The sequence below is a fragment of the Babylonia areolata genome, chromosome 20 (assembly GCF_041734735.1).
Source record: "Babylonia areolata isolate BAREFJ2019XMU chromosome 20, ASM4173473v1, whole genome shotgun sequence".
NCBI classification, from domain to species: domain Eukaryota; kingdom Metazoa; phylum Mollusca; class Gastropoda; order Neogastropoda; family Buccinidae; genus Babylonia; species Babylonia areolata.
Window position 1 is genome coordinate 31,180,339 of NC_134895.1, and position 22,500 is coordinate 31,202,838.

Consider the following 22,500-nt stretch of genomic DNA (forward strand, 5'->3'; position numbering starts at 1 on the left):
ACATACAAGAAATACTCTTTCTCCCTCGTCCCCACTCTACATGATATCCAATTATCTTATGTGGGTTATTTTTTGCCTTCCTTCTCACTCCCACATCTATAGGTACACGTAAACAAAATATGTCTCTCTGCCTCTCTCTCTCTCTCTCTGTGCCTTAAGTGGGGAGGATCGAGAGGGTACGCGCGCGCGAGCAATTGTGTTCCTGTTCAACGTTTCTTACACACACAGACACAGACATAATCAAACAGAGTTAACTGAATTGTGGCCCATGGACAGGCTGGCTGACGATACTTGAGCCTACATCCTTGGTTTACCCACTTCAAATTAAAAAGAGGGTGGGTAGGGAAGCAATTATCCTCTGAATGAATTGCATGCGTTCTCGTGGGCCCACTTTGATTTCAATTCTTTTACCAACCACAACCCCCCCCCCCCCCCCCCCCACACACACACAAACAAAAAAAAAACAAACAAAACCCCCAGAAAACAACAACAAATTAATTTTGTAATTAAAATATACATGGAAATATACACAATTATTATTTCTGCAAGGAAACTAGACAGGAGCCCACTGATGTATGACAGAAAACTGCTTGCTGGAAACAGAACATACCTATGGTAAGCATCTCACTTCGATCGCTGTTTCAATATCTTACGCCCATAATATAAATATGACGATGATATGAGTACTTATATAGTGCCTATCCTCGGTCGGAGACCAAACTCTAAACACTGTACAAACACGGAGTCATTTGCACAACAGGCTGCCTACCTGGGTAAAGCCGACTGACAGCTGCCATTTCAAAGTTTAACTTTCTCTGCCTACATCGCGGCTTCCTGACTTCAATGCATCGTAAAAGAAGATCGCCAAAGGCATCTTTTCGCGTAATGTACATGGCAGTCTCTCCGGTCAAGACTTGTTTTCAGCGACATGTTCGGTGTGTCGGACCGACATTTTGATCATGTCCTTTTCTCCGTGATTGAAGTCAGAGTGACCTGAGGATTGTACAATAATAGAGTCATTGGCTGAAGTATCCAAGTCTGTTCTAACCCCTCTCAGCTCTTCAATTGCGGCACGAACGCCAAAAGGTAACAGCTCATTGTCGGAATCCGTAAACGTCATGTTGCATCTCTCAAATTTACACACACACACACACACACACAAAAACAAAACAAACAAAACTCTTCAAACGCGCACGAACAGTAAGTGTAACTATACTGGAACCCGAAGTTCAAGGCGAAAATCAAGATGTGTCGATTCTGACGGTCAGTCGTGGAGATGATGTGGTAGATGATCAGGCCTGTGCACAAATCAGTCTTTGAATAGAATTCAGTGGACTCTCCCCCTTTCAATAAATTGTTATTGCGAACAATCGCGCTGTTGTATGCTCCCCCCCCCCCCCCAACTTATCTTCTTCTCGTAGTCCATCTTCTTGACCTCTTTGTCCTGCTCGCCCCTCCCCGCTTATAAACACATCCGCTCCCCTCTCACCTTTTTCTCGTGGTCCTTCATCTTCTTGGCCTTCTTCTTGTCCTGCAGGTGCTCGTACTTGTCGGCCAGATCGCGCAGCCGCTGCTCCCACTCCTGGTCGATCTCCTGGCTGATGACGCTCTTGGCCTCCTGCCGCTCGTGATGGAACGTGCGGAACAGCTCGTCCTCCTCGCGCCGCATCCGCTCCTCCAGCTGCTTCTGGGCGTCAAACAGCTCCTCCCGCTTCTTCGCCTGGTGGTTTCAGACAGGAAGGGGGTTACAGAGTGATAATGACAAGAAGAAGAAGAGGAAGAAGAGGAGGAGGAGGAGGATGAAAAGGTTGAGCAGCAGGAGGGAGAAGAAGAGGAGAAACACGTAAGGAAGAGGAGAAGGAGGTGGAGGAGGAGGAGGAAGGGAAGGGGGGGGATGGAGAAGAGGAAAAAGAAGTAGAATAGGAAGAAGAGGAGTAAGAGGAGTATAAGAAAGAGGAGAAGTATAAGATGGAGGAGAAAGAAGAGGAGAATGAGAAAGAGGAGGAGGAGGAGCAAAAGGATGATGAGGAGAAGATGAAAAAGGAGACCATATGAAAACGATTCTGAAGGATCACAGGGCGAAGAAGAAAAGAAATTACGGGAAAGAGAAAGGGGGGGAAGACAAGGAAAGGGGGAAAACGAAGAGGTATAAGACTAACAACAGACCGTCAATTGTTACTGTTAAGAGAATACCAATTTCCTACCATCAATACTACTACTGCCGCCACTACTACTATTACTACTTCTACTGCTGCTACAACTACTATTACTACTATTGTTGCTGTCGCTGTTACACCACTATAGACAGTGGGGGAGAACAGCTACAGAGAGAGAGAGAGAGAGAGAGAGAGAGAGAGAGAGAGAACGCACCCCAAATGACCAAAAGCGATCACTTTCCGTTACATTAATCTTCCATCAAATCCCTCTTTTCGTCAGTATCAGAAGCAGCAGCTGCACAACCACCACCTCCTCTTCTTCCTCCTCGTCTTCCTCGCCATTGCATCATCATCACTACAACCGTTATCATCATAATCAGGAACATCAGCAACAGCAGCATGTATGCTGAATATAATGGCACCAGCTGCACACGTCCTGAGCAATAATACACATCAAATAAATACTTTTTTTTTAAAGCCCAGTCGTTGCATGTGTGTGTGTGTGTGTGTGTGCGCGCGTGCGTGCGTGCGTGCGCGCGCGCGCGCTCACGTGCGTGAGTGTGCCTGCAGTGACCCTTGCTGTCCGCTCAAGGAACCAAAAACAGACAAGGTACTGGGTTGGTCATTGTAGCAGCATGGCTGTAATTGCATTGTGTGGGTCGTGTATGACCGTGGCGATGTGGAACAGTCTATTGATCGCCTGTATATCGATCACCAGCGTGGCACATAATGACGCTATGTTAAGGCTTTTTCCTGTGTGTGTGTGTGTGTGTGTGTGTGTGTGTGTGTGTGTGTGTGTGTGTGTGTGCGCGCCGTGATTGTGTGTCTCTTGTATTGCGCGCGCCTGTGTGCATAATTGTGCGCGTGAACGGAAGTATGTGGCGTATATGCCTATGTGCGTGTCTATGTGCACAGGTGCATCTGAGAGTGTGCGTTCGTATGTATGCATTGTGTGTGCGTTTAAGGTCCATGAAGATGCGGTGAGCGAGATGACAAAAAAAAAAAAAAAAAAAAGGGGGGGGGGTGGGGGGGGAACGAAGAGAGCGAGGACGGCAGATCAATCAATGGTAAAGGTGTTTTCAATTACCTGCAACAATCATTCGCTACGTGCTGTATTGATCACCTGGCTGGGTGGGTTGGACGTCTGGTTCCTCCCACCCTCAATCATCCTGCCCCCTTCTTTCTCACCACCCTCCATCCCTTACCCCCCTACCCACATCTCTCTCTCTCTCTCTCTGTCACCCCCTCTCTATTTCTCTGTTTCTCTCTGTGAAATAGTTAAACATGTAGAAGCGACCGTTACTGACTTTCTGGCTACCTGTTTCAATAAACTAGTTTGATACTGGTATCTTTCCAACACGGTTGTCAAAAAATAAACATCATTGTGTCTATCGATAAGGAGCTGCCATTTTATTCGCCAAACAGCTGTCGTGGCGATGCACTGACACGTGTTGCCCGCAAACTTACGCACACACTGTTACCAAAAGGCTCACGTCATGAACAAATCAAAAACAAGACAAAACCACCAAATCAAACAGCATATTGGATTCACAGCAGGCTGCAGCACTGTTGACCGAATATCAGTCACTCGATATGCCAATGTAAGAAACAAAACATTGTCCAAAAAAAGTAGAGCAAGAGGATTTGAACAGAGTGGATTGAAGATGGAGAGTGTGGGAGGGGGTTGTAGTGATGGTACTGGGGGAAGAGGGGAGGGGAAGAGGGTAGGAGTGCCAGGGTGGTGGGATGATGAGATGAAGAACTCCAAATCTTATCTGGCCTTTGTTAATTCCAGCAACCCATTTGACGCTGGAAACAGGAATGTTGTATGAGAAGTTGGGACGAACGGAATATTGGGCTTTGAAAAATATGAATGAGATCGGTTTGCCTGTGTGCGTGATACATGTTGTTACAGTGACTGTTTCAACTGTCCCAGAGGAATACACAAGGGGTGCTTGCTAAGCACCTTCTTATTTTGCTCTTCGTTAGAATGTCCAGCTGTTGAATTATACCCAACTTTTGATAAACATAGTATACAGTTAATTCCCGGTACAACCGAAATAACTCTTATACTAAACTGTGATGACGGTTAGTATCTTGCACGTTTATCTAGTCTTCTGAACGAGATAGACAGTTTCGAAACAGAAGCTGACCAGTTACAGTTCACCGTTAACATTAAACACGCACGCACATACATACACACACACGCGCGCGCTCGCGCGCGCGCACACACTCACATACATACACACCTGAAGGGGCAGAAGGGCACAACCAGACTGACACATGCATGCAAACACACAAGCATACAAGCACACAAGCACGCACACACACACACACACACACACACACACACACACACACACACACACACACACACAAACACTTGCAAAATCAAACCGTTGACTTGATATAATCTGAAATTCCTCCGTCTGAAGTGGCTGACACACACCATCGTGAACAAGTACACACAATTTTCACGACTGAACCCCCCACCCCACCCCACCCCAAAAAAACAACAAAAAACAAACAAACAGACAAACAACATAAACACATAAAACATCATGTATACACTTTAACACACGCTTGAGGGCGCATAGGGATTGAGAGAAAGAGGCAGCTGAGATTTAACTCTGTGTGTGTGTGTGTGTGTGTGTGTGTGTGTGTGTGTGTGTGTGTGTGTGTGTGTGTGTGTGTGTGTGTGTGTGTGTGTGTGTGTGTGTGTGTGTGTGTGTGTGTGTGTGTGTGTGTGTGTGGGTGTGTGTATGTGTGTGTGTGTATGTGCGTGCGTGTGTGGGTGTGCGCGCGCGCACGTGTGTATGTCTTTGTGTATATGCGTGTGCGCGTATGTGCGCATTTACTTTATGTTCTAAATTATAGGAAATGCGTATCAACAATGTAATAACTTAATTTTGAAAAAAACCCGGCAGACACAGATACAAGAGAGAGAAAGAGAGAGATAATGATAACGATAACGATAACGCTTGTTTTAATCAGATGAAGGCCTGAACCCATTATAAAAGGGGGTTTCACTGAAAAGGGGAGAGACAGAGGGATTTTCACGTTGACACAGACCGCGAACAGATATCAACTTTTCTTTTCTTTTTTTTTTTTTTTTTTTTTTTTTAATGCAGTGAGAAGGTAGAGTTTAGGGCGTTGATGTGTTAAGAATGATGGGGGTGGGAGAGGACAGTGGGTAAGGAGGTGTTGTGACGGTATTCTGAGAAGAGGCGTGGGTGCAGAGGGGAGTAGGTGGAAGAGCAGGGGGTGGATGAAGGCTGGGTGAAGCAGATGGAAAGAATCTTCCGTAACCTGGTAATGTCACACACACCCTAAGTCAGCCGTATGAAAGGACCTCGCCAAAGGCTTGTTTCGAAAGGCTTCACTGGCCCAACGTGTTAAAGCCATGTCTGTCTGTCTGCCTGTCTGTCTCTATCTATTTATCTGTCTATATATCTACCTCGCAAGTTCCTTTTTTACAGACCAAAAGATGGCGCTTAATTTTGTGCTTTTAATTATTGACTTATTTGATAAAACAGAACAGTTCCTCTACTTACAAATGGTTCTGATATTGTGGAAAATTTGTAACTGAAATTCTACATACTAGTTCTGAAACTTAGTCCACCCTATCTTATATTATGATATCTAGTAAATCTGGTAAGTTCCCTGTGTCTGTCTCTGTTAAAACCAGAATGCTTGCGTTTTGGTTTGAGCTCGTAACGAACCTAGGTAGTTAAAAGCTATCTTCGGTTGTTTACAAATGTCTCTCCAATTCATACATCACCAACCAATACCTGAAATGCATTCACAGTATCTTGAATGAAATTGGATTCAGTAGTTTCTGGTTAAACCAGCAGTCCCACTTGGTTCAGAGAGAAGGTTAAGTGCTGTTCAAAAGATCAGTTCTTGCAAGACTGGTATAGACATATAGATAACCATACTATGCATATCAATTATACGATGTTTAAGTTAAACTTTGGTCAAGATACTTATTTTACAGTGCTACCAAACAACTGTGTAATCCGGTTAGTTTAGAACAATCAATAATGTTTTGCCTGTTAATAGACAGCACTTCGACAATTCACCAAGAAACGAAAGAATGAACGAATGGATGAAAGAATCTGTGAGAAATGATGTTAGACAAACGATATGAGTTTCACTGTTTGCGTGCATATCCCTCCCCCCCCCCCCCAACCCCCTTGCCCACCCACCCACCCCCCTTTTTTTTTTTTTTTTTTTTTTAAAGAGTCAGACAAAATTGTTTACCTGGACATAATAGAACCCGCCCAAACTCCATTAAATTCCACTGATTGTTTTCTGGGGAAAAAAATCAAAAGAATACTGAAAAAAACTTAAATCATTTGTTTATATTACTTGTTCTTTTCGATAAAATTGTGTCTGTTGATGTGGGCAAAAATGTTGTCAAGTGAAGAAAAAATATTAATGTGTATTAATGTGTATTTGCGTGTTTGCGCGAATGTTTTTTTTTTTTTTTTTTTTTTTCGTTTTGTACTCTTGACATGACTCTTTTTGTATGTATGCCCCATGGGGGTACGATATATACGCTCTTTGCCTTGCCAAAAATTACAACACACATCAGACGTTATCAAGTGTTTCTCGTCCACTTCAGTGTGGAGTTGACAAAGCAGTATACAGTAAGGCCACCTGAAATCGGCATCATCGCAATTTTGCAAACTCTTTTTTTTTTCTCTCCTCTTTTCATCATAGTGAGTGTAATTTGTGTTTTGCCACTTGAATGTGTGTTGATTCAATATATGTTTTCGTGTCTTAGTTTTACCATGTAACCCCACCCCCACCTCTAGCCTGCGTGTGTTTGTGCTCTTGTTTGTTTGCTCGTTTGTTGTGGTTTTTTTTTGTTTGTAAACAATCAGTTGTTCTGCTTGTATCAAGGGGTACCTGACTTCGGATGGGGAAGGTTAAGACGGCGAAGGAGAGGATTCCACCGAGTCCTAGACACAGTGGATCTGGAATTTCCTGCCCCGGTGACTGGAAAAGGCCACAGGACCTTTAACTTTTCAAACATTCTTCTTGTTTGAATTCTTCTTGTGTCAGTACTCTTGCGAAACGGAATCATTAGAAATACGAACCGTGAGCGTCTCAGGTGCGTGGGTGGTTAGTGAGGATGGGGTGATGGGGGTGGGGTGGGGAGGGCAGGGAGTGTGGGTTAGGGGGTGCTAGGATGTGTCAGCTCTGAGAAAAGTACGGGGGAAAAGGAAACCTGATCTGTTTTGGTTGACGCTTTGGTGGGCCTGTGGGTCATGCTGACGCTCTGTGTGTGGGGAGGGAGATGGGGGGGGGGGGGGGGAGGTGAGAGAGACTGAGAGACAGACAGAGACACACAATCTCGCTTCTTTCTGTCTTTCTTTCTTTCTTTCCGTGTTTACGGGGTTGTGAGGAGACGGGGAGACGGAGGAGTTATGGCGGAAAAATCGGAATTTTACGCTACTCCCACAGCAGTGAAAAAGACAGCATGGGCTAGGTCGCTGTACTGCGGTACTGGTCAGGGTCGTCCTTCACGGTCCGCCCTCTGAGGGATCTGTCACACTTACTGTTCCTTCACCTGTCTGCCCCCTTCACTGTTGGTCTTCCGTCGGACGGTGAGGGGGGTGGTGGGGTGGGGGGCGCTAGAGGGCAATGGGGCCGGAGTGGGAAGGGAGGGAATGAGGAGTGATGGGTGGACTTGGGGTCACCTGACTGCTGAGTAAACGCTATCGTTTTTCTTTTTCTTGAAATTCTGTGTTGATATTTCTTTTGATATTAAATCTTGAAGACCTCCTTTTTTCTTCTTTTCTTTTTCTTTTCATTTTTTTCCGGTCCAAATATATTATTCCTTTCTTTATTACTCTCTTTCTGTCGTTCTGTCTTCTTGTCTTTTTCTTCTTCCTTTTCTTTATATAGGCTTCATTTCAGACATGATCTTTTTCTTTATCTATTTGCTCACATATTTTTGTGTTTGTGTGTTGATATGTAGGTCGAAAATTGTAAATCTCTCTCTCTCTCTCTGTCCGTCTCTGTGTCAATATGTGTGTGTGTATGTGCGTGTGCGTGCGCGTGTGCGTGCGTGCGCGCACACGCGCGCGTGCATGTGTGGGTGCGTGCGTTTGTGCTGTGTGCGTGCGTTCGTGCTGTGTGCGTGCATATATACATCTGCGCGCCGTTCCATTTCTTCCCCCATTTGACAATGAGCACTTTTCTTCCTCTGTGTGTGTGTGTGCGTGAAAGAGAGAGAGAGAGAGAGAGAGAGAGAGAGAGAGAGAGAGAGAGAGAGAGAGAGAGAGAGAGTTGTGTGTGTGTGTGTGTGTTTGTGTGTGCGCGCGCGTGCGAAAAAAAAAATATGTGTGTGTGTGTGTGTGTGTGTGTGTGTGTGTGTGTGTGTGTGTGTGTGTGTGTGTGTGTGTGTGTGTGTGTGTGTGAATTCGCCACACTTCGCAATTACCTCACACGTCTGTGCACATGGAGAGATATAATGTTTCATTCAGGCCAGTGGACGGGAAAACGTGAATCAACCACACTTTGCCATTACCTCACGTATCTCTGCACACTCCTTCCTCGCACACACCCCTCTCCACTCCTTCTCTTCGTTTTATTATTGTATTATACATTTTTCTTTCTTTCTCTCTTGAGTTCTTTCTTTCTTGCGTTTTTTCTTTCTTTCTTTCTTTTTATCTTTCTCTCTTGCGTTCTGTCTTTTTTATGTTTCTCTTTTGCGGTCTTTCTTTCTTCTTATCATTCTCTCTGACTTCCTTCATTTATTCATCCATCCATCTGTAAAAAAACATACAACTCCTTCCGTTCCTATTCCATGAATGTTCTCATAGTCTCCCCTTTTTTTCTGGTCTTTCTTTCTTGCTTGCTTTCTTTGTCTCTTTTTTCTTCCTTTATCTTTCTCTGCCTTCTTATATTCACCTTACACGTGCACATATTTCAATTGTTTTTTTTCTCCATATAGTGTTATCAACATAGGCCATTCTCTGATATGGCGATATACACATATAATATATACATTACATGAGTACATATATATATATATATATATATATATAATGATAATGATGATGGTGACACTACTACTACTCCTACAACAAACGATTCGTTTCGTTTATTTATTTATAGTCTGTTCATCTAAGATGATGATATTAGACTGAAAATAAATTATATTATTATTATTATTATTATTTGGATTATTATGTGTGTGTGTGTGCGTGCGCGCGCGCATGAGTGCATGTCTGTGTCTGTGTGTGTCTGTGTGCATCTGTGTGTGCATGTATGCATATATGTGTGTGTTAGTTTGTGTTTCCGTGTGTGTGTGTGTGTGTGTGTGTGTGTGTGTGTGTATGCAACTGTGTGTAAGAGACACAGAGAGATATGAGTGGAGATGACCTCCGTAACACACAGAATAACACACGAACACACAGACACAGAAACGCGCGTTCTCTCTCTCTCTCTCTCTCTCTCTCTCTCTCTCTCTCTCTACATACCCCCACACATACTCTCCACGCTTAACCCCACCCCGACAACTCCTGTCCCCAGTTTATCTCTTCATCTTTCCACATTCACGACGCAGATTCGCACGTCACAAACTGATAATGTACAGAACTCATCACCGTTTTTTGCCATGTACAACATGACAATTTTACGTTTATAAACCTTACATATTAACACACAAAAACCACATATCCAACCCATTATACAAAGTGAAGAACACACACACACACACACAGACACACACACACACAAACACGCACACACTCACAAAGGCACACACGCCCGCGCGCGCACGCACACTCACAAAGGCACGCGCGCGGGCGCGCACACACACACACACACACACACACACACACATTTTTGTGGGAGAAATAACAGGGAAGTTTCGGAAGGGTGGTCAGGTAATCAACGCATTAGTCATAACCAGAACAATTAAAGAAAGAAAGAAGAAAGAAGGAAAGAAAGAAAAGGACGGCAGGCAGAAACGAAAGTGGGATGGAGGGAGACAGGAAGGAAGGACAATCAAATCAATCAAATCAAACCATGTTCCTTACAGCCTAGCCGACCGAACAGTGGTTATTTCAGGACCGAAAACCCTGCCGGTTCTACGGGGGAAAAGACTGAATGAATGAATGGAGGAAGGAAGGTAGGAAGGAAGGAAAGAAAGAAAGAACGACTGAATGAACGAATGAAAATGAACTGGCAAGTCAGTATCTGCAGAAACCTTGAGACTGTCGACACATTTCATCATCACCATTTTGAGACAGGCACACCCTGACGTCATGGCTGTGTGAAGGGGCGAGTCGTCTCATATCGTGACAAACACACCAACACTGTTTATTTCAGGAGGAACGTTAGTCTGACCTTCGGGTGCGTTAAGGAGGAGAGCAATGTACTTTTGATTCGACCGATGTGGGCGTAAAATTTTCGAGATTAATTTTTATCATCCCTTCCCACCACACAAACACCCCTTCTGCTCTCTCTCTCTCTCTCTCTCTCTCTCTCCCATTGTCTCTCACTCTAAGCAAGCGCGCTCGCACGCCTCCCCCCCCCCCACACACACACTCACACACACACACACTGGCGAACACATGTCTTATGGTGAACATGAGTATAATGTGTGTGTGTTTGGGTGCGCGCGCGCTAGAGAGAGAGAGAGAGAGAGAGAGAGAGACGCTTCAGACAGGTGTTTTTTTTTTATTGGCATTGGCCAATCTACAGCCTTTATGTCAAGGGGATACAATTCTCACTTACAATGTCAATGGTATTAAACGAAAGAAAATGAGCTAAACCAACAAAGCGAAATTATGAATGCATTTTTTTCTAAAACCAAGTACCTCAGTCTTACATAGGTGCATTTTCCTCAAACAAACACATTCACAATCAGAGAGGGAGGGAGGGAGGGAGAGAGAGAGAGAGAACTCCGACAAAGTCAACTTCACGCCGCGCCCAAACTACCCCCTCAAGCTCCCCTTCTCCGTACCCATCATACCCCACTGGTGGGAACCACCGTGTCCAGTCGTGGCAATAGTGAAACGTGCTGCAGTTTTTATCATAAAAAAATAAATGAAATGAAATGAAAATAAACAGCTGAGACCCAGGCTCTGACATCACGCAGTGAGCTACCCCAGGACTTACAACAGGTAAAAAAACAACAACATAAAACAATGAAAGTAACATAACTTTCAATAAATAAGTTAATAAACAAACAAAAAATAAGTCAATGAATATAGGATATATTCAAAACTGAAAAAAATTCTATTCAAAACACACACACACACACACACACACACACACATACACATATATATATATATATATATATATATATATGTGTGTGTGTGTGTGTGTGTGTGTGTGTGTGCGTGCGTGTGTGTGTGTGTAAGAGAGAGAGAGAGAGAGAGAGAGAGAGAGAGAGAGATAGCGAGAGAGAGAGGGAGATGAGCAGCAGGAGTAGTAGTAGCAGTGGCGGTTTGGGCGGTGCTGGTGGTATTATAGTTTTATGATAATAATGATAAAAATAATAATGATAACAATATCAACTGAACCGAAAAACGCTCAGTACCTTCAGAGGGAACTGAAAGTCATGAAATGAATAAGCCCATAATATCAACAGTGACTAACAGTGGAGTTATAACCCCAAAGAGGACTCAAACAAAAATAGCGCACATCAAAGCGGTGTTGCCACAACGGATGGCTGTGACAGGGATCGACAAAACCTGTCACAGGTCTATCTGTCGGTCTGTCTGTGTCTCTCTCTCTGTCTCTGTCTCTGCCTGTCTGTCTGTCTCTCTCTGTCGAACAAAAGGGGGGCTGTTCGTTTGGACAGCACCTTTATCATCAAGGTCATCAGTGAAAGGGTCGTTGGGTATCCAGTGATCCGTTTTGTCCGTCGCCCCCTTCTATCTCTCCCAACCTCCCACTTACGCACCACTTCACACACATATACAGAAGAGGAGACGGAGGGAGCAGTAGCAGAAGGAGAAGAAGAAGAAGAAGAAGCAGGAGGAGGAGGAAAAGACAAGAGAGAGAGAGAGAGAGAGAGAGAGAGAGAGAGAGAGAGAGAGAGAGGGGGGGGGGGGATTAAAAATCAAGAAAAGCAAATCGAAAATTCATAAATTTAACGGGGAAGAACTATTGCACAATAAATCGTCGCCGCTGTTATCAAGAGTGATTGTGTGTGTGTGTGTGTGTGTGTGTGTGTGTGTGTGTGTGTGTGTGTAACGAGGTTAACAACATAAACTCATAATATATGCTGTGCACTGATTTAATGAGGGTTTGCTGTATCAGGTATTTTTGCTTGACGATCGCTATATAAATACCTTAAAAGAAACTTCCTTGCTTCCTGAGTAATGCCCACACTTAACGAATGTTATATAAAAAAAATATTACAAAAAAGAAAACGTCATTAGCAAGGTCTGCACTTTGTCATTTTGGCTGACCGTGAACACGACAACGTTTGAGGTATCTTTCACCCACCCAGATGCTTTTCTCGTTATGGAGATGATGTTCTGAATAAACACATCACAAGCAGTAACCTTACCTAGGTCAAGTGTATGTAATGTCTGGGTGTTTGCTTCAGATGAAGAAAGACATGTGCCACAGCTGATATGTTTAACAGAATTACTTGCGTTGTGTCAAGGGTAAAAAGCACACCCACGAAAACGGTGCGCGTTGTGAATGGCGCGTCTGCTATTTCAGTTTTCCCGCCTCTCGTAATTTTTTTTCAGAGGCAAAATATTCAAACTCGCTGAAATAGGCCTAATGCCTGTCATCTGTTTAATGGACAGTTTTTGATCGTCTGGGTATACAGGTCATGTGATGGGGTGTCAGGTATTTGAATTGATCTAGTGTGTTTATGCACATGCGTGTTGTATTCTGCCGTGTACACTAGTGCCTTTTTTATATATATATATATATATATATACAACGAAACGTCTCTCACAATATTGTAAAGTTTTAATGATTGATAAACTTGTCGGTGTCTTGCTGCACATTTTGTACAAGATCAATGCGCAGATCTTATTCTGCCATGCATAAAACGTCACGTTTGAGAAACCAGGCGAAACTTGTCGTTACCAATTGGGTCAGATGCAGATACGTATTGTTCATTGCTATTGTAGCCAGTGACGGATAGATATGAACATGTATACCTTGGCGTTGTGTCCAAGCATTCGCACACACACACACACACACACACACACACCACGCACGCACGCACGCACACACACACACACACACACACACACACACACACTTTCACTCCTCTCTCATTCACTCACTCACTCATGCACACACGCACACAAAACACACACACGCGCGCGCGCGCCCACGTGCACACACACAAACGCGCGCTCACACACACACACACACACACACACACACACACACATTGCACGAGAGAAACAAATGAAAGAAGGAACGGAAAACGAGAGAAATAGCAACCAGCCCACCCACCAACCATGCAAGACCACAAGACCACAGAGTCCAAACTCACCATCTAAACCACTTCATAACTTCTGCGCTTTCATCACCTACTACAGACCTCTAATTCCCAAAACACGAGACCTTTCACCACTTCAACAATGTGTTTTGATATTCACACACACACACACACACACACACGCGCGCGCGCGCGCGCTCACTCTCGCACTCTCTTACATATTATATGATATATATTAGCACGCGCACGCTCAAGCAGACACACAGGAGAAAGAGACAGACGGAGACAGAGACAGACAAACAGAGAGAGAACTCCAACAGAGAGAGACAGAGAGAGAGAGAGAGAGACAGACAGACAGACAGACAGACAGAGACAGAAAGAGACAGAGACAGACAGACAGACAGACAAAAATCCAATATCTGTGTGCACTAATCGTACATTAATGAAACACAAAGCACATTGTCCATGAATTAGATAACACAGACAAAGGAATGTGGATGAGTGGAGAACACAGACACACAGACACAGACACAGACACACAACACACACTTTCTAGATTTTTCCAGACATGCCAACGACCTGGGACGCCTCCTCGGGGCGTGGTCATGGTGATGGTTGTGGATTGGTGACGTTTTGCCCGTATTTTTCTTCCTTTTTTTTCCCCCACCGTACAAGATATCATGTGTACTTTAGCCCCCACTCCATCCCCTCGACCCCTTTCCCCGGGGAAAAGAACATGGTGTCAGAAGATAGGGAGGGGAAGGGAGGTAGTGATGCTGGGGGGGGGGGGAGGGGGGGGGAGGGACGAGTGGGGGTGGTGGGGGACGGGTGGAAGGAGGACGGAAGATGTAGTGGTGGCAGGAGGTGCAGCACTGCGTGATTGCATTTTGTTTCCGGGTTTTATGGGGGAAGGTGCATAAATACGTGAATCGGTTTGTCGATGATCAGTGGTTGTTTATATGCGAATGAGACTTTCATTTCATCTCATGTAAGATTAGTGTCAGTGTTGTGTGTTGGTGAAGGGGGGGGTGGGGGGGGACAACACCTTGTTATGTCCAAAGGTGTGAGAGGCAGATAGCTTTGTGTCCAAAAGGAGGGGGAAAAAGAAATCAATTAATGACTGCAAAATAGTTTACAAACCAACAGCCTCACATTCGCCCAACTCACATACACAGTCACACCCACACAAATACACAGACACAAACATACATTCACGCGCGCGCGCGCGCGCGCATGCACACACACACACACACACACACGCACACACATGTACACACGAAAGTCAGTTCTCATTTTATTCCAACAACACAAAGTATATGTGCGCGCACATAGGCTCTTTTCACGTATGATCAGAAGATGCGCGAGCGCGCGCGTGTGTGTATTTGTGTTTGTTTGTTTGTTTGTGTGTGTGTGTGTGTGTGTGTGTGTGTATGATAGAGAGAGCGAGAGAGAGAGAGAGAGAGAGAGAGAGAGAGAGAGAGAGAGAGAGAGAGAGAGAGAGAGAGATTTTCTATGTATTCAGTTCCGGCTTATCTATCAATGAAGATGGATAAACGTTTCAAGTATCATTTTAATATGACAGTGTTTAGGTTTGGGATTTCTGATCTCTCGATTCATCGTCATCGATGTAGTTAATTTAATGAACACGACCTCATTTTCCCTTGTGCAGATATGCTGAAGACAATGAACTTTACCTTGTGTTATGTTGCCCTGCCGTGGATGGTGTAAGGCATAATTAATTCCACAAAAATATTATAGACACCCACCTATGTTTCAACTTTCCTTGCTCATGTCATCAATAAAGGAAACCACTGTAGAAACAATTCGCTATTTATCTGTACAAAGCAACCAAATCTCGCAAATAGTGTATAGTTTAGTTGTTATAATTTGTATGTTCCTCTATTGAATAAAGAGATGTCCATGTCGTCTCTGTCTCTCTCATATAAGTAGCTAAATAAGCGACGTGAAGTTGTATATTTGATGTTCTGTTGTTTTAAACCTGACTAGACACAAATCAAAAGAGATTAAACTGACAGCAACCTTCACACTGACGATGAATTATATGCGAAAGTTAAGGTCGGCTTTGCAAGGGCGCGGAAATCATGTCACAGATCGGCGGAAGTGACGGCAAGATATCCCCCGCAGTGAATAATAAGCGTCATCACACGGCTGCCTGTGTACGCACAAAATTATGAAGTTGTTATCTCTGTGGGTATAATCACTCCGGGTGGACACTGATTTAAATCTTGAAGAATATGACAGAAATAACCCGGGTAATAATGGTAAAGCACTGATGTCATAGTCTTTAAAAAAAAGAAAAAAAAAAAAAAAGACGGTTTGGTCACAGCGTCTTCTGACAGCGAACTGCGCATTCGCTGTTTGCGCCAGTGTTCTGGTGGTGCCCAAGTCATATCACGACTATCACAAGGGAAGACACAAGAGTGGTGGGAAGGCGGGGGACACCCAACACCCTGCAGTATCTCCAGTCAGTCGATAATCTATAGATGAACAACTGAACTATGCCTGAAACTGAAAAATATTAACCATATCTTTTATTTTACTAAAGCTATAAAACCCAACAGCTGCACACGGCTTAAAACGTTTTCATGTAATTGTACACTAGAGGGTTAAAACCAAACAGTCGAAGGAGAGCTCAAGACCCTGAACTACACCTGGCGTGCCGTGCCATTCAGAGACAAGAGTGGGGATTCTTCGTTACTGCCCTATATATCACAGGGTATAATGAGCGGTTAGTAGTAAGTATGGATAAAAACCAAACGATATATATCACGGATGTATTAATTCTCCTAACACAGACATACTGCCACAACAAAAACGCGAGACACAACCAAAATGTCACATGTATAGATCCCTCGAGTGTAAAGCACAGCTTCTAAATTTGACCATGTTTCTCCTCTCCTTCAGTCTCTCCACCGGTTGCCTGTTTCTGATCGAATAGACTATAAACTATCCACTCTGACCTTTTCTGCAGTCAACGGATCTGGCCCCAAGTATCTTTCTGAACTCCTCCATATCTATACCCTGTTTCGCCAGCTCCGTTCTTCCTCTGATACTAGACTTCTCAGGATACCTCAGGTCAGAAGTAAGACCTATGGACACAGATCGTTTTCTTTTCAATCTTTTCAATCTCCGTCATTCTGATTCCCTCACATCTTTTAAATCTCGTCTCAAAACTCACCTGTTCCCTCAGCAATAAGTTCAATTGTGGCTGGTCCACTTCCTTTGCGTTAACTGTGCTGGACTATGTGTGTATACATATGTATGTGTACATAACTACAAGCATGTATATGAATGTGTATTGTGTGTGCGTGTGTTTATGTAAGTTTGTATACATAACTACAAGCATGTATATGAATGTGTATTGTGTGTGCGTGTGTTTATGTAAGTTTGCGCCTGCCTATGTGTGCGTATGTGTTAGGGTAGCTGTTAGATACACATGTATGTTAAAATGTATGTATGCATTGTGTGTGTGTGTGTGTGTGTGTGTGCGCGCGCGCGCGCGCGTATGTGTGTGTGTGTGTGTGAATGTGTGTGTGTGTGTGTGTGTGTGTGTGTGTGTGCGCGCGCGCGTATGTGTGTGTGTGTGTGTGTGTGTGTGTGTGTGTGTGTGTGTGTGTGTGTGTGTGTAGTCACATTTTGGTGTGTGTATGTAACACTGATGTAATGTTGTATGTTAACAAAAGCGTTTTTGTAACGCACCTAGAGCAGATTTCTGGATAGTGTGCTATATAAATATCCATTATTATTATTATTATTATTAAAGGATCTTAATACAAATGCTTAATATCCAAAATAATACGGAAGTAACGAACTGAGAGAGTTTGCATAAAAGCAAACATTTGAACAAATCGGTGAGCAGGAAGGAGAAGATGATACAAAGAAAAAGACAAAGGAAAACAAACAACAGCAACAACAAAATAGCGGAATATAAAACTGGAATTTCTGGCGCATATTTTCGAGACGACAAAGATATAATTTATCCTGTATGTTATCAATTAAAAAAATATTTTAAAAGAAAGCAAAACACCCACACCACCCAACTGACCGCTCACGTATTTTTAAAAACCATCAACAGTTAACGAGCCATAAGCCTCCACCCCCAGCTTTACACTTGGCTACACCACTCAAAATCCTTTACAACAGTAATGGATTATAAGCTCCCCCTTACCCAAGCCCTTCCACCAATCTATCATCCACATCATTACCAATCCCTTCTCGTCTCCCACCTGCTATCCCACTTCCTCATCTCTTCATAGCAGTGTGATGTTAAGTGTTGATGGATGATGCGGGGGTAAATTCATAGAACATAAAACCTGTCCAAACGACACAGCTGTGCGCTCCTTAGGCTCGTCCACGTTCCCCGCTGAACGAAGATAGGATGAGGAGGACAGGACGGACAGCACGACGTTTCCCGAGCCAGGAAAGTCAGCGGTGGAGGGGGTTGACGGGGAAAGAGGATGAGGAGGTGTGTGTGGCGGGGTGGGGGCGGGGGTGGGGTGGGGTGGGGGGAGTGTGGTGTGTGTGTGTGTGTGTGTGTGTGTGTGTGTGTGTGTGTTGGGGGTGGGGGGGGGTTCTGTGGTTGATTTGACATTCATGGCGGATTGAACAGGCAACATGCAATTATACGTGACCAGACAGTCAGAATAAGTAGGATCATTATTTCTTACAATTAAAAAAAATGGATAAATAAATAAATAAAAACGCTCATGGCGAGAAGTGTACAGCGGGACTGCTGTTACCCCAAGGGCAGTTCTTATGGGGAAGGTTTCTTTCCCTTTCCTTTGGTTTAGTTTGCTTCTGTTTCATGTCTTTTGCCTTATATTCATCGTCTTAGACGAAACAGCTGAATTTAGCGAAGACTCATTGGAAATCGCCATGTTCACCATCACAGCTGTCATTTGCGTCATCGTTACTGTTATCAATACCGGAGGAATGCACAGAGAGACATGAGGTCGCGTGTCTGAAGACAGTTCTGAACGCAGTTGCACTCGCTACCACACAAATGGCACTGATTTTCACGCAGCTGGCATATATATATATATATATATATATATATATATGTGTGTGTGTGTGTGTGTGTGTGTGTGTGTGTGTGTGTTTTCTTTCTTTCTTTCTCCTTCTTTTTTTGCATGTCTATCTGAAAACAGTATAGCCACTTCCAGCTGTCAGATGTCAGAACGGAACTCCTTCCAGCAAAACATAATCTCTCTCTCTCTCTCTCTCTCTCTCTCTCTCACACACACAAACACACACACACACACACACTCCCATCCCCGATTCCTGTTCTCCGCGTAAGTTTGCCATGCAAACCTCTTTCCTGGGGCTAACCGTTCCCCCTGATAACTACCATCCGGTCAAAGCAAAAAAATCATAATTACCATCCTGCAAACCCGTTTCAAAACTACCACCCTGAACGAGGTTCAACACCCAAAACAAGGAGCAGACCACTCCCGATGGAGGGTGCTCAGAAACGGAAGTGTTGGGAGATGACGTCACTGTTTTCACTGAAGATAAATAATTACCGGTGTAACTGTGCACTCCTGCGGGCGGATACACGTCGCCCAGTTGGTTTTTAACTCGACCCTTTAACAGAGTTAATTATTCAAACTACATTGTTGGCATTGTGCGGCAGTATCTCATTTCTCCCCCACGCCCCCCCCCCCCCCTTTTTTTTTTTTTTTAAAGGAAAGGGAACAGTGCAAGCTACGAACAAAACTGATGATAACGGTGATGATGATGATGATAAATTATCAATTAATTAATTAATCGACTGGTTGACTGATTGATGAGTCCATTACACTGTAAACAACCTTGCAATTGCCCATCCCATCCTGCACAAATTTCGCCCTAAAGGTGGGTATGGGCGTTACTGAGAACTGAGTACTTTGCCCTTCGCGAGAGCCTATTCATTTTCTTTGTTTCACCATACATCTCTGGTACGGGTTGGGTGAAAGGACAAAATGCCGGCTACTGAAACAAGACAATAAATTCATGCTTTCAATGACACATCAGCATCTCATGCAGACGTTCTATTCTTTATCTCTCGATCAAAATAAGCACTGCTTTGAAGAGCAACGCGATCACAATTAGCAAGTTCGTGATTTGTTTTCCCCGTATTGGGAGTTGGGCGTTTACAAACTAGTTATTCCTGTGTAGTTTTTAAACCTGAAATGGGGGAGTGGATGTTTACAAGATACAAGGCGTACACAAGGTAGTTCAAATGATTTATTCTAAAAAGGGACGCCGAGACAAGCTGAACATGAAAAGAACAACAGTGGGTAATGGTAAACGTTTATAAGCGGGTGGGTGCGAAAAAGAGAGAGAGAAAAGAAATAAAGAAAAATAAAGCAATATTGAAATGAAGAAACTGCGAAAAAAAGAGGGTTGCGAAATGAAACGAAAGCTCATTCATTTTTGGAAAAGGACAAACAAAAAAGGTTAGTTTATTGCTAGCCCCGCTAGTCACGATGGTTGTCTTTCGCCGAGGCTAAAATAGAAACTGGCGTGGTGCATAAAAAAAGTACAGAAAAAAATGAAAGAATCAAAGAACACACGAAGCGGATCGCAAAAACATTGATTAGGTAACCCACCCACATACACACACCCACCCTCAGGGCCCCTCCCCATAAGCATTCAATCTCATCTCCTTTGCTCTTCCTGCTCCCCCTCCCTTGTCTCACACACACACACACACACACACACACACACACACATACACGCACGCACGCACACACGCACGCATGAGTGCACACACAGGCAACTCTGTATGTATGCGCGCGCATGTGTGTGTGTGTGTGTGTGTGTGTGTGTGTGTGTGTGTGTGCGCGCGCGCGCGCGCGCGCGTGTGTGACAAGGGTGTCCCTCCTCCTCTAACCTGTAGCACAGGTATGCTGGCTGTAATTGGGGAGGGGTAGGTTTGGTGCTGACTGTGCACACACGATTCGAAAGATGAGGTCCGAGTCCCCAGTGATTGATGACACACACTACCACTCCCACACCACTCTTCCCCCAAGCTCCGTGATGGCCTATTTGGGCCAAATGTTTACACTGAAAAGCAGACAAGATGTTCTTAACCACGAAAACAGATACATTCCATGTCGCAAAGACTTGAGTTTAAATCCTCAAAGTAAACGGGAGACCACATGGGGATTAAGAAAAGTCAGATTACACGATGTGAACTCTTTTTCTTTATATTTATTTCCGTGCTAGTTTTTAGACGGGGAGGGGGGAAAGAATGAGGGTAGGTCACACGCACAGACGCACGCACACAAACACACACGCGTGTGAGCGCGCTCGCAAAGTGCACGTTGCTGACATCCATGCTCTATCGGAGAGAAAACTATTATCACCATGTTCAAAAAAGCTGCGGTGGTGAGGGATTCGAAAGCCTGCCATGATCGATGTACGAACTGTTTTAAAATTAATGGACCATGTGATGCCACACACTCGCATCTCCTCCTCCGGTGAAAATTTGTGAGTGGGGGTTGTTTTGCTGCTTGTCAGTCTTCTCGTATAACATGGTATTCTGTTTTTGTTGGAGTCCTTTTTTATGTGTGTATTGTTGTTGTCTTTCCAGCGGCTAATGGCCCATGCCACCGAACACGGATGCAGCGGAGCGAGAAGGAAGTCTGGCTCGCCACACGGAATCCAGAACGCAACACGATGATTCATCCACGAGGAAGTGGAGAAACTGTAAGACATGCTCAACGATATAAATTATAAATACGTTTCAATTAGTTTCAGTTTCAGTAGCTCAAGGAAGCGTCACTTCGTTCGGACAAATCCATATACGCTACACCACATCTGCCAAGCAGATGCCTGACCAGCGGCATAGCCCAACGCGCTTAGTCAGGCCTTCCATTAGTTAACTCAAAAACGTACCGTTATGTGAAGTTGCATTCACGAATATGTGAGAAATTCCAAATCATACAGAACGCTGCAGAGAAACTCCAAACCCTCGTTCTGAAAGGCCGAAATGGGTCATGATGATGATGACGACAATGACGATAAAAACATAAACAACAGTTAATGAACAATGAAATAAAATAAAATTAGTAAATTATCATTGTTCTTCCAACTAAACAAAGTGCTTATGGACAGAAACAGAGAGAGAGAAGGGGGGAAAGAGACAGACGGAAAATGAGAGAGGGGAGGAGAGACAGACAGTCAAACAAATAGGCAGGCAGACAGACTGAGACCGCGCGAGTGTGTGTTTGTATGTAAGCCGTATGCATGCGTGCATGCGTGCGTGCGTGCGCGCGCGCGCGCGCGCGCGTGTGTGTGTGTGTGTGTGTGTGTGTGTGTGTGTGAGTGAGGCAGACAGACAGAGAGACGAGGAAAAAAGACAAGAGGCAGGAAAAGAGAGAGATATAGGGGTCGTTAACTTCCAGCAGTATAAAGATATCACAAATATGAAATGAACCAGGTTCTCAGTGAAACAATCACAGATAGCACAAACGTTCTGATCAATACTCTAAGCAATCGATACGAATCCCAAGTCAAAGTCACGGCACGGTGTTAATAAGGTGAAAGACATCCCCTGGAATAATTTGAACAGGCTGGGAATAATATATTTTCATATGGGGTGTTCTCTTCCTTAAAGGAGGCGGTTTTATTCATTCATCCATCCATCCATCCATTCATCCTTCCTTTCAATTTTTCACCTACCTGTTTTACTAATTCGTCTTACAATTAGGAAATCATGTATTTCACACATCGCCGCCATGAGCACAGCAATCCCAGTTACTGCCGGAGGGGAAATATTGAAAAGAAAAAAAAGATAAAGACCCAGTCACTGCACACAAAACATGGAAGGGGTTTTCTCTAAAGTCAGTACATTGTGGACTGCCTTGATGGCAGAGGAGCAAAACCAGATCG

At 44.1% G+C, this 22,500-nt stretch overlaps 1 protein-coding gene across 1 annotated transcript in view; it reads right to left on the bottom strand.

The window, feature by feature from the left end:
- LOC143294874 (hillarin-like) overlaps positions 1–22,500 on the bottom strand; it is a 53,071-nt gene that overhangs the window by 12,349 nt on the left and 18,222 nt on the right. Inside the window, exon 4 of the mRNA XM_076606393.1 lies at positions 1,490–1,720. Within this exon, the coding sequence (XP_076462508.1) occupies positions 1,490–1,720 (231 nt within the window). The remainder of the gene's footprint in view (positions 1–1,489; positions 1,721–22,500) is intronic.